Genomic DNA, 12,017 nt, shown 5'->3' on the forward strand with positions numbered 1-12,017 from the left:
GGGGGGGTGGAGTTGAGTGAGCAGCCAGGGGGCTGTTTCTTCGTTGTTGTGTTGGGCCTAAACCACAAAATACAGCTGTGATGAAAACTTTGAGTTGCCAGGACACCTGATGGGAAATGGCATCAGGAAGCTGCTGAGAGCCAGAGAGGACAGATGGTTTTTAATGTAACTTACCCTCACAATTTCGTAGCCTTCCAGACAGGTCACCTTCACATTGTCCTGGAAGATATACCTGTCTTTCTTTGGGTCAAGAACAGAGTTGGGGATGACACTTGGAGGACAGCTTACAGCTTTGAAGACATAGGCAAAAAGCAGTGATTACCTAGTTCAATATTTATTTTCCATCCAGTTCCCAACTTCTCTCTCCCCAGTGATTATTATCCCCAGGCATCCTCTATTTACTTAATACTGTCAACATGTTAACATCCTATTTGATCATTAATCTGACCTGGGACAAGGTCTCTTCCTAATGCAGCAGCAAAGGGAATGGTTTCCCAAGTGTTTACTCACGATCCCCATGGTAGCGTATTTTCCAGCCTTTATGCTGTACTGCATGGTCTGTCTGGAAGATGATGTCAAGAATGTTGTTCCTTGTTTTGATCTCAGGAGGACCTGGGAATGTGCTGCCACAATAGGGACCAAAACGCTGCTCTCCAGAAACAATCTGGGAAAATAACACACAAGAAGAAATGAGAAATACCAAATGAGAGAGATATTCCCAAGAATTTCACATGGCAACATAGTGGAAAAGAAAACTAAGTAGTCTGGGGGTATTCTATGTATCATAGAGTGGTTTGGGTTGGAAGGGACCTTAAAGATAATCTAGTTTCAACGCCCCTGCATGGGCAGGGACACCTCCCACTACACCAGGTTGATCAGAGCCCCATCCAACCTGCCCTTCAACACTCCCAGGGACTGGACATCCACAGCCTCCCTGGGCAACCTGTGCCAGTGTCTCACCACCCTCACACTAAAGAGTTTCTTCCTAATACCTAAGCTTAACTATCCTCTTTTCCAATTTAAAACTATCACCCCTTATCCTCTCACTACAAGCATTTGTAAAAAGCCTTTCCTGTAGCCCCTTCAGGCACAGGAAGGCTGCTGTGAGGTCTCCCTGGAGCCTTCTCTTCTCCAGGCTGAACAACCCCAGCTCTCTCAGCCTGTCTTCACAGCAGAGGTGCTCCAGCCCTCTGATCATCTTTGTGGCCCTGCTCTGGACTTGCTCCAGGAGCTCCATGTCCTTCTTGTGCTGGGGGCTGTACACAGCACTCCAGGTGGGGTTTCATGAGAGTAGAGGAGCAGAATCACCTCCCTTGACCTGCTGGCCACGCTTCTTTGGATGCAGCCCAGGACACGTTTGGCTTTCTGGGCTGCAGGTGCACATTGCTGGCTCATGTTGGGCTTCTCATCACCCAACACCCCCAAGGCTCCTCCTGTGAGGAGATAGAGGGGAGATCCAGAGCACCCTGACCCTCTCCCATCCCCACACCTACTGTTAAGCTGTCGTGGCAGCTCCCTGCTGAGTCGGCTGGTTCCACGTCAAAGTCCCCATTGCGTATGGTCAGTGCCACGAAGTAGCCTGGGACAAGAGCCACGCGGTACTCACACTGGGAGTTCTCTGGGTACTGGTTGGGATAGTTGGGGCTGGAAATCTCCCCTGATGGCTCAGTGAAGACATTTCCACTGCAATTCACTAGGATTAGGGAAGGAACACAGGTAGGGTTCAGAAATAAAATGGTCCAAAGCTGACAAGTTTTCCCTCTTCCACTACATCTCCAGTCTCCCCAGTCACTGGCACTAACCATGGCACAACATTGCGTCTTTTCAAGAAGCTGAAACTAGGGCCACTCTCTATCCAATTTGCCAAGGACTTTAACTTCTAGTGGCCTAAGCTACCTTGCACTCTTGCCCATCCTTTGGGCAACTTCCTGATGTCCTAAGCACTATGGGACAGCTTCAGCACATCTTTAATTGTGCTCAGTCTCATTTAATTTCTCTTAGTGTCCTCTGTTCCTCCACCTTTCTTTCTACCTTCTACCTGAGATTTAGGCCTTCTTCCCTCAGGCTCAGGTCTTGAAATTATAAAATATACCCCCTGCAATATGCACCAATTGTGACTTCCCATGTTTTTTTTTATTCTAGTCAAGCAGACCCTTGGCCATTTTTGTGTCTTCATTGGACTGTCCTATTTTGTCAGAGATTAAAAGATTCACAGATAGCAGTATGCTAAGGAAGGTCTCCATCACTGCCTTTAGAGAATGTAATTTAATAATATCTTAATTTCCTTTACACAAAAACAAGAATGTAAAGAAAGTTGATAGAGAAGGTCTTCCATGTACAATACCTCAGTTGACCACAGCTCATGTAGATCTCTTACCTCCACATGTTTTGTTATCCTCATAGAGGAAATAAGTTGGTGGGCATGAACAGAAGTAACCTCCAATGTAATTATTACAGTAATGACTGCAAGGTTCCTCCACAAATTCCGTGCACTCGTCCACATCTGCAGGTGGGAAAAGATTAATAAACCAAGATTGGCTAATGGGCCAAGAGAAAGGGCCCTAAGGGCAGGAGGAAGATGAGAAAGGGAAGCAAATACTGGTGAACAACAAGGAAAAGGTATCTCTAAGACAGACTGGCCATACTGGAAAGCAGTCCTGTCTGCTGGTATCTCTTGAATAAAGCATTCTTGTAAGGAAAACCTTTCTGTCAGTTTTCCACCACATCCCTCCAGCCTGGACAGCACAGAGATTCAGAGGAGGCTATTTTAAACTTACCCACTGCAACATAGTAGGCTGCAAATCCAGTGAAGTGCTCCTCATTGGAAAAGTCTGATTGGAAGCTCACAGTGAGGGTGTTATAAGGGACATGAAATTCCTCCACAATCAAGGAGCCAGGGGACCGAGGTTCCTTCCGCCCACAAAACACACCTTCAACATGCCCATCCAACAGGACCTGCAGGATAATGCAGAGAGATCTTCTCTCATTACTGGAATATGTCTAGCTACCACCACTTGAGTCCTTCAGCTTATGGGTGAAGGCTCCAACAAAAGGCTCCTCAGTAGCCTGCATTTCTCAAGGTGTTCAGGTAGGTGTCTCAGGGCACAGCTGTGTCACACAGCTAGCAGGAGAGACTGAGGCTGCTGTGCAATCCACCCAGCTGGACAAGGGTGGAAGACAGTCAGCCAAAGGTACAGCTGAACAGAACCCCAAGGCAACTAGTTTCATGACATTTGTAAGATGCTTGAGTGTTTTTCCCTCCTACTGCCTTCATCTTAATTTCTCAGATACAAATTAATCCAGAAAGTTCTCTGTTAACATCCTTTCCTCAGGCCTTCTTATACCAAAAAAAAAACAACCACAAAAACCCAAAAATTTAACTATGTGTTTCAAAATGGCAAAACCAATAGCTGATGATCTGCAGGTCAGTCTAACAAGTTAATCAGTTTGTTGCGAAAGGGCACATATTACTACAGCTCCTAGCAGAGCACATACATCCTACTGTCCCACTTTGGTCCTTTTCCAAGGTGTCCTTCTGGTGCTGCACCTGATCTTACTGCCCCTTTTCATATATAGGTATTGCAGGATAGGATCATCTTGTTTCTTCCTGCCTGTGTGGCAATGCTTGATCTTTTGTGCCTTGTGGGACACCATGGAGCAGGGCTAGTGAGTCTTTCAGTTTCAAGAAAGCTGTGGTACAGAGAACACAGAAAACTGCAGTGCAATGGACCACAGCACTTTATCTAGGTGCCCATTATCCATACACAAATCTCTTGGTTGTTTTTAACCCTCATCATTTCCAATCAATTTGTGATTGCATTCAATTGTTCATGTCCACTCATGGATTAATTCTGAATTATTTCAGGGACAGAAAATCAATGCCCTAAGAAAACGGTCCTTTTGTGCCTACTAGCTAAGGAGTGAGTGATGGCTAAGAAGGCTTTTCCTAGGAATATAGGAGAAACATGGGGAAGAAGACATAGATGGGACATTCACTTAGTGGGCAATGCTCATGTGGTTATGATGCAACTCAAGTCGATTTAGTAGCTGCAGATACACTCAGTCATTCAGGATTCTTGGACCTCAGAAGAGAACGGACGTGTCTATCTCCTTTTCCATCCCTGAGCTTTGTCTTCAAAACTCTGTGCACAGCTTGGCTGTTCTGTGTGCTAACCTGCTTCTTGTCTTTTCCTCCCTGGAGGATGGGGACAGTACCTTGACAGAGTCGTATTCGCAGTTTTGCGACGGTTCGAGATCCATGTGTGTGAAATAAAGGTGAATGCCATAGCCAGGTGGGACCTGGATATCCCAAGACTCTTGCATGTCATTGGGATACACCTGAGGATAATTAGGTGACAAGATCTCACCATACATGGAGGCTGCATCAGCCCAGACAGGGAGACAGAAGAAGAGAAGGTACCTGAGGAAAGAGGAAGGGAGATGATGTTGCAGTGCTCTTCTCTGTGCAGGTAGGCACACAGCCCCTGGTGAAGAGGCATGGACACAGCATGGCTCCTGGCTTTGGAGCTGCAATGGCCAATGCTGCTGTGGCCATGTGAGGCCAGTCCTTCTCCTGTAGCCTTTCACACCTCAGCTGTGCTCTCTGCTCCTCTCCAGCTCTTTAGGAGCTGGGAATGCTGCAGGAGTTGAACAGAAGGGTCTTAGCTGCTATTCCCTACTTGGCTGCCTTGTTCTGGAGGGTACTTGGACTGCAGGTGCATTCAGATTTGAGAATCAGTACATACTACAGGAAAAACACCTGATTTATAAAATGAAATTATTAATAAAGCTAAGTTCCTCCTGGAGATTAAATAACTTACCACATCTGGGAAAAGCAGACCTTCCTTTCTGAAAGCTTCCAGGAATTGGACTTTGGAGTTATAATCTGGGACAAAAAAACAGTGTGATTGATTAATGCTGCCTGTGCTTCTGCATGTCTGCTGGGCAGGTCAAATACCCTAAAACTCCAGCTTGCAGTAGCTATGCCAACTTTTTGCCTCAAAAGCAAGTTTCTATCCCTGCTCCTTCCTGCATACAGCAACCTCATGCATCAAGAAGGGATGCTAGACTCCATACTAACAGAATGGAAAGATGATCTGTATCTTGGTACTCAACAGTGCTCACACCCTCCCCTTCTGACCACCAGTGTCTCCAAACACCATGCTGCTGCTGCACAGCAAATCAAGACAGCAAGCACCTCCACACCACGGTACCCAATCCATTCTACCCAGCACCTCAAAAATATCCTCACACCTTGGGACTGAGGAGCAGCTTGTCCTGACTGTACCAGCTGCCAGACAACGATGATCAGGAATGTTTTCCCTTCCCATTACTAACGCTTGACATATTTACCTTCTCTCCCTAGCTCGTCTCTGGTTTCTTTCTCTCTTCCCTTCTGTTTTCTCTCTTCCTCTTTTTCTTTTTTCTCCCTGTTCACACACTCCTCCAAAGCGACCAAAGGCTGAGGTCGGAGGAAACGAGCTCTAATTCGCAATATCGCAGCACCCTCTGCCTGTGGGATGCGGCTTTCCGGGCTCCGCGCCGATCGGCGGGGAAGCGGGGGGGAATTTCCAGAATAAATTGCACAATCCTGTTGGCCCAGGCTGCGCGGGGAATCGCACAGATCTGGTCTGCATTAAGCACTTTCGGGAAATCAGATGACTTTTGAGAAAAGGGAGGAGAACAGAGTTTTCGTCTACCTTCCCTCTTCTGCTTTCCCCCCTCCCCTTTAAAAGTTAGGGAAAAAATCCAAAGGGTGTAGAAAAAAGGAGAGTCTACACAAGAACTGGTCCAGTGCTTTTGCATGGAAAAAGCCTGTTTGATCATCCTGTCCAGAGACCACTATGCTGGACTCCACTTTGTTACTGCAACCTGGTGGCCTCAGGGCTGCTGCCACTGCTCCTCATCTGATGCTACAGACCCTTTTTTTTTTTGGTGGGGGGGAAGGAAAGTATCATGGCCTATTTAATGTTGTGCCTCTCTAAGGCTACCATCAAGAGTGAGAGTGCACTTTTTTTTTGCTAGGTTTTGTTATAGGAGGACTCCTGAAAGTAAGAATTTGTCTAACTCCTAACTACCAAGTGACCTTCATGTAAGAGAAACTGTTCATCAGTTAGCCCTGGAGCAAGTTAGATCTAAAACCCTTACAGAAACGAGTTTCAAGACTTATGCTAGGCAGGACCCTTAATCCAGCCAGTGTCCACAAGCAAAATATCACCATACAAGCTAAAAGACCTGGCACTAACACTCTAGAAAACCCCTTCTCACAAACCAGCAGCACTGGGACCAGACTCTAAATGAAAACGTAAAACTCCAATAGAACCTTTACCCTTGACAATCAGCACAGCATGATCCAGAGCTTCTTTTGGTCAGGAAAAAAAGGATTCAAGTATTAACAGGCCATTGGCAATGTGTGTTAGCAAAGCTCAGCTGTAGGACTCCTTTATATTGTCAAGGAGAGCAACACCTACAGATGAATCCTAACTGACTTAATTGTAGTCAGGATAAAGGCTTTACTTGAAGAAGATGCCTAGTCTGTTTTCTTTGTCAAACTGAGAATGAAGAGAGGAAGAAAACAACATGTCACCTCACTTTTGAAGTCTCTCAAGAGCACAGCTTGATGTTTCTAGCTGGAATTTTGAGAACAGGGAAAAAAAGCAATGAAAGATATACAAAAAATCAGGGAGATACACTTTCTCCTCCAAACTGGGCAAAGGAAAAGACTCTGTCAGTGTCTCTTGAAGTTACAATCATGTTTTAAAATGGACATGGCAGAAGCAAAATGAGTGTGGGCTGACATAATGTGCATGTCATTTCATCACAAGGGAGTTGTGTATTTTCATGCAACCTGTCACAACTTGTCTGTAGCAGTGGCAAATTAGGATGTGTGTGGATATTAGTAACTCTTTGGAAGCCATATACCTGTTAATAATTAAATAGCTAAGTAGTGTCTTTTAAAATTCACTGAAATAAGTCATTCACTGTCAGAAGTAATACTAAAACAGTAATTTAAAAGAGGCAAAAACCATGCCATTGAGGTTTATAACATTAAGGTTGCCAGTGCAATATAATCCTGCTCAGAAGCACACACTCTCTTAAATTCCTGAATTTCATGACCACATGCTAATTTTCCCAAATTGCATACTGCAAACTTTTTCTCAAGATGACTCACAGCTGTGTAGCTGTAAACCTTTCTGCCTGATGTTATGAAGAGCAGTAGCACTCCGGTTTACATAATATTACCCTCTAAAACAGGATTGACTGGCTCCAGGAAGTTGGCAGATTAAAAAGCTTTTCCCAGTTTATTAAGAAAAGCAACACTTTCCCATCCGGAAACACTGAGTCAGCGCCTAAAAACAAGGGGAGTAGATCTTAAAAGAGAGAACACAACATTAACTAGGTGAAATCCATCAGCAGGGAAACAAGGATAGGTAAGCAGCAAGTAAAATATCCTTGACTCACCAAGACCTTGGCAGCAATTTGCCATTTTTCCATTCTGCCAATAAGAGGATTCAGGGGGTTCCTTGCAGGTGACACTTCCCCGCCACACTCTTGTGACCAGGCTGGTTTAGTTGCCAGTGGTTGAATCTAGGGTAAGTTGCAGGAAAACCTGCTTCTGTATTGGCCCAGATTTGCTGGGTATAACCCACCAGTTTCTGCCACTGCACACCCCAGCAGGGAGGTTTTCACTGGAGTTTGTTCACCTCTTTTGCTCCCTCCAGCCCTGAGCTTGAGCGCAAAGCTCCCCCAGCCTCCCAGTAAAACCTTGGACTTGGAACCATTCTGCTGTGTGCCTTGGGCCATAGAATCATAGAATGGTTTGGGTTGGAGAGACTTATCATCTAGATCCAACCCCCCTGCCATGGACAGGGACGCCTCTCACTAGATCAGGTTGCTCAGAGCCCCATCCAGCCTGGCCTTGAACACTTCCAGGAATGGGGCATCCACAACTTCCCTGGGCAACCTGTGCCAGTGTCTCACCACCCTCACAGGAAATAATTTCTTCCTATTGCCTAACCAAACTCTCCCTTCTTCCTATTTAAAGCCATTCCCCCTTGTCCTCTCACTACAACCCCCTGTAAAAAGCCTCTCCACAGCTTTCCTGTAGCCCCCTCAGGCACTGGGAGGCTGCTGTGAGGTCTCCCTGGAGCCTTCTCTTCTCCAGACTGAACAGCCCCAGCTCTCTCAGCCTGTCTTCAGAGCAGAGGTGCTGCAGCCCTCTGATCATCTTTGTGGCCCTGTTCTGGACTTGCTGAAGGAGCTCCACATCCTTCTTGTGCTGGGGGCTCCAGACCTGGACACAGCACTCCAGGTGAGGTCTCCTGAGAGTGAAGGGGCTGAATCACCTCCCTTGACCTGCTGGCCACACTTCTGTTGATGCAGCCCAGGCCAGGGTTGGTTTCTCCCACACCGAGACGCCCACTGCTTTCCTGTACTCCCTGCCCCTGCTCCCCTGGGGGTTACAGTGGCTGTCAAGCACAGCCAATGCCTGCACGAGCAGCAGCACATTTCCCACAAAAAAAAGAAGCACTGCTCTCCTGTTTACACCCGTGGCGTTTTCCTGGCGGGTGAGAGGGCCTCTGAGATACCCTTCAGTGGGACAGGCGGTGCTGGGATCTCCCTGGGGATGCTCACCCTTGCTGCAGACACGGCCTCACCGGCAGTGGCTGAAGAGCAACCACCCCCAGCCAGCCCTGCGGGTCGTGCGAGGAACAAGCAGCCCCACGCGGGTCCTGCAGCCAAGCGCAGTTTATTTACACTCTGGCAAGAATGAGTGACCCAAACAAGCAGGCACACCCATAGCAAGGTGAATAACGGTTTATATTCCCTATTCCCAATGCAAAGTTCCCTGTTTCCCCACTGGCTGGATACTCCAGGGCTCACAGCCCATCCAACACTTCAAATTGTCCTATAAGTGTCCCACCCCTGGTTACACATTCCATTCTAGCAGTTTACTTTTTACCTTTTAAGGTACAATTTTGACCTTTCTTGCCCCCTTGGCTGCCTTCCCAATTAACAAACCTACTGGTGCCATCCTGCCCTGAGCAGCAAGATAGAAGTGGCTTTGTCAGGTCTGGTCTTGGCCATAAATCCTGCTCCATGTTCGGATCCCCCAGATGGAGCCCAATTCATTCCCTCAGTTTCTTGGACCATAAACCACCCCAGGTGTCCTTGGAATGTGCAGATATCTCACTTCTCTCTTAAACAAACTATTATATTCCTAACACTAGGGTATATATATATATGTAAACAAAACAATGTGCTTCTAACACTAGGATGTGAAAACAACACTAAACCCAATACTGTGCTTTTAATATAGGATGCAAAAAAAGACTACGTTTCATTTCTAACAGTCAGCAAGGTTGCCGCACCAGTGGGTGTGGTGTGGACAGGCTGGAAAGGAGGGCTGCCATCCAGAGGGGCCCTGACAGGCTGGAGAGATGGGCCCCTGCCAACCTTCTCATGTTCAGCAAGCTCAAGTGCAGGGTCCTGCACTGCAGTCAGGGCTGTCCCAAAGACAAATAGAGGTTGGGTGGAGGATGGATTGAGAACAGTCCACAGAAGGACTTGGGGGTGTTGGGTGACGAGAAGCTCAACATGAGCCAGCAATGTGCACCTGCAGCCCAGAAAGCCAAACATGTCCTGGGCTGCATCCAAAGAAGCGTGGCCAGCAGGTCAAGGGAGGTGATTCTGCTCCTCTACTCTCATGAAACCCCACCTGGAGTGCTGTGTACAGCCCCCAGCACAAGAAGGACATGGAGCTCCTGGAGCAAGTCCAGAGCAGGGCCACAAAGATGACCAGAGGGCTGGAGCACCTCTGCTGTGAAGACAATCTGAGAGAGTTGGGGCTGTTCAGCCTAGAGAAGTGAAGGCTCCAGGGAGACCTCATAGCAGCCTTCCAGTGCCTGAAGGGGCTACAGGAAAGGGGCTTTTTGCAAATGCTTGTAGTGAGAGGATAAGGGGTGATAGTTTTAAATTGGAAAAGGGGAGAATTAAACTTAGGTATTAGGAAGAAACTCTTTAGTGTGAGGGTGGTGAGACACTGGCACAGGTTGCCCAGGGAAGTTGTGGATGCCCAGTCCCTGGGAGTGTTGAAGGGCAGGTTGGATGGGGCTTTAAGCAACCTGGGTTAGTGGGAGTGAGAGCTTTCCATGGCAGTGGGGATGGGCCTTCATGATCTTTAAGGTCCCTTCCAACCCAAACTATTCTGTGATTCTATTTTGATTGTATGGTGTATGGGCACACTGAGTCCAAGCTCACCCACTGAAACCAGGAGACATGAACTGCAACTCCCTGATTTTGTTCAGGGAGGCCAGGGAAAAGAGCCGGCAATGTCTGAAAAACAAGCTCTAACATCAGGTTTATTTGTGCAGTAATTTCCACATCAAAAAGGTGAATGGTTTTCAAGCATACCGCTCCCTCCCCTTCTTACATGTCCTCCAAGTCATAGTCTCTCTAACTCTCTCTTTGTCATTCACCCATTATTCACTTTTTTTTCTCTTCTGGCTTCAAGGCCTCCTATTCAACCTTCTAATAAAAACTCACTTTCATGCGTTCCCTCATCTGTTACTCCAAGCAGCCATCCTTCTCCCTCCACACTCTATCTCTTGCTAGTGATTATTTCCCTACCCACCCCTCTGTGCTCTTCCCTTGACATAGTGATTCCCTGCTGCAGACTTCAGTTGGATTCAGATTTTATTCTGACTCTTACTTTTCCAGTATCTTCATCCTCCCTGGCAGTGTTCAACCCTAAACTACAGTCCCACCTGCCCTCCAGATGGTCAGCTTGCCCCTTGTAGCCTGCTCCTCTCTCACAGCCATTTCAGTCAGCACAGGCTCCTATGCCTGCCTGGGAGAACAGCCAGGGCAAGAGATTCCCATTTCAGTTCCTCAGTACAGAATAAATGGTCCTGGAAGGATAGCCCTATGAAAACTCTTGAAGAATCATCTGGGGTCTTGTGCAGCTGTCATCTGTGAGAAAGCTGCATGAACCACTGTAAAAAAATAATGGGGGGGGAAGATTCTGCAGAAGCTTCAGCAGCTGCCCTCCCATATTGCCACATTGAGTTCATGTGAACTTCAAGTTTCATACTGATACCTACAGAATGTCATGAAACCAGAGTGTATCTTGAGGAAAAGAAAGAAAGATTATTAGAAGAATAATAATACTGAAAAACAATGGTGCTCATCATGACCTGAATCTCAAAAGCAACTACTCTGACCCGGAGTGGCTGTCTAGCATTTAATCTAAACAAATATAGCAACTTTTCAAGCAAGTGAATAGAGAACCTCGCAATGGAAATTGTTAAGCAATCTCAGGAGCAGATGCTGCTTCCTAAACCCTCCTCTGACAATTGTACATTCCAGAATGAAGTAAGTATAAAAGTTCGTATGCACTCTTTCACTATAAACATAACTAACTGACCACAAATGTAATTAAGTACTACAGTACTTTTAACATTTATTTTACAAATTGTGGACATTTTCTAAAAGTTCTCATTGCATGTAAGCCATGTTTCATGGGTTTGTTTCCTGAGCTATTCCAGAACACAGAGGTCCTGGACTAGAACCTCCAGCTCACCCTTTTTCTGCAGCCCCAGGTTAGAGTTGTGGATGGACTGCTGAGGGTCTATGGGAGGACATAGGCTGAGAGAGACTCTGGTCCAAAGCAATTTTTGCTGCTACAAATATGGCCTCCAAAACCAGCCAGAGCATCTTGCCTTTTCAAAATCAGAAAGACTCTGTGCCTGCCAGAAAACAGAGGTCTAGCTGGTCAGAGGATGTACCAGCTCGTGGCTAGCCCAACAGAGTACCAGTGGCCAAAGCACCAGTGGTTGGTGGCAGGTGACACTCTGACCTTCAAAGAAAGGCCATTGTCCACAGAATTTAAGTAATTCTCCAGACAGGATCTACATTTTTATAGAAAAGGTATGTGAAGGGAAGGTATTAGGCTTGGGCCTAACATGACAACAAAGAACCAGCCCCATGGCCGCTCACTCAGCTCCCCCCTCACACAC

General features: G+C 46.7%; 1 protein-coding gene across 1 annotated transcript in view; it reads right to left on the reverse strand.

Annotated features, from left to right (window-relative positions):
- C1S (complement component 1, s subcomponent) overlaps positions 1 to 9,749 on the reverse strand; it is a gene marked incomplete at its 5' end in the record, with an annotated part of 14,803 nt that extends 5,054 nt beyond the window's left edge. Inside the window, 7 exons of the mRNA XM_009998443.1 lie at positions 175 to 290; positions 511 to 664; positions 1,494 to 1,693; positions 2,378 to 2,503; positions 2,778 to 2,955; positions 4,216 to 4,379; positions 9,719 to 9,749. Of these exons, the coding sequence (XP_009996745.1) occupies positions 175 to 290; positions 511 to 664; positions 1,494 to 1,693; positions 2,378 to 2,503; positions 2,778 to 2,955; positions 4,216 to 4,379; positions 9,719 to 9,749 (969 nt within the window). The remainder of the gene's footprint in view (positions 1 to 174; positions 291 to 510; positions 665 to 1,493; positions 1,694 to 2,377; positions 2,504 to 2,777; positions 2,956 to 4,215; positions 4,380 to 9,718) is intronic.
- Between the last annotated feature and the right edge of the window lie 2,268 nt (positions 9,750 to 12,017).

Source organism: Chaetura pelagica, unplaced genomic scaffold, assembly GCF_000747805.2.
Source record: "Chaetura pelagica isolate M959 unplaced genomic scaffold, ChaPel_1.0 scaffold120, whole genome shotgun sequence".
Classification (NCBI taxonomy): domain Eukaryota; kingdom Metazoa; phylum Chordata; class Aves; order Apodiformes; family Apodidae; genus Chaetura; species Chaetura pelagica.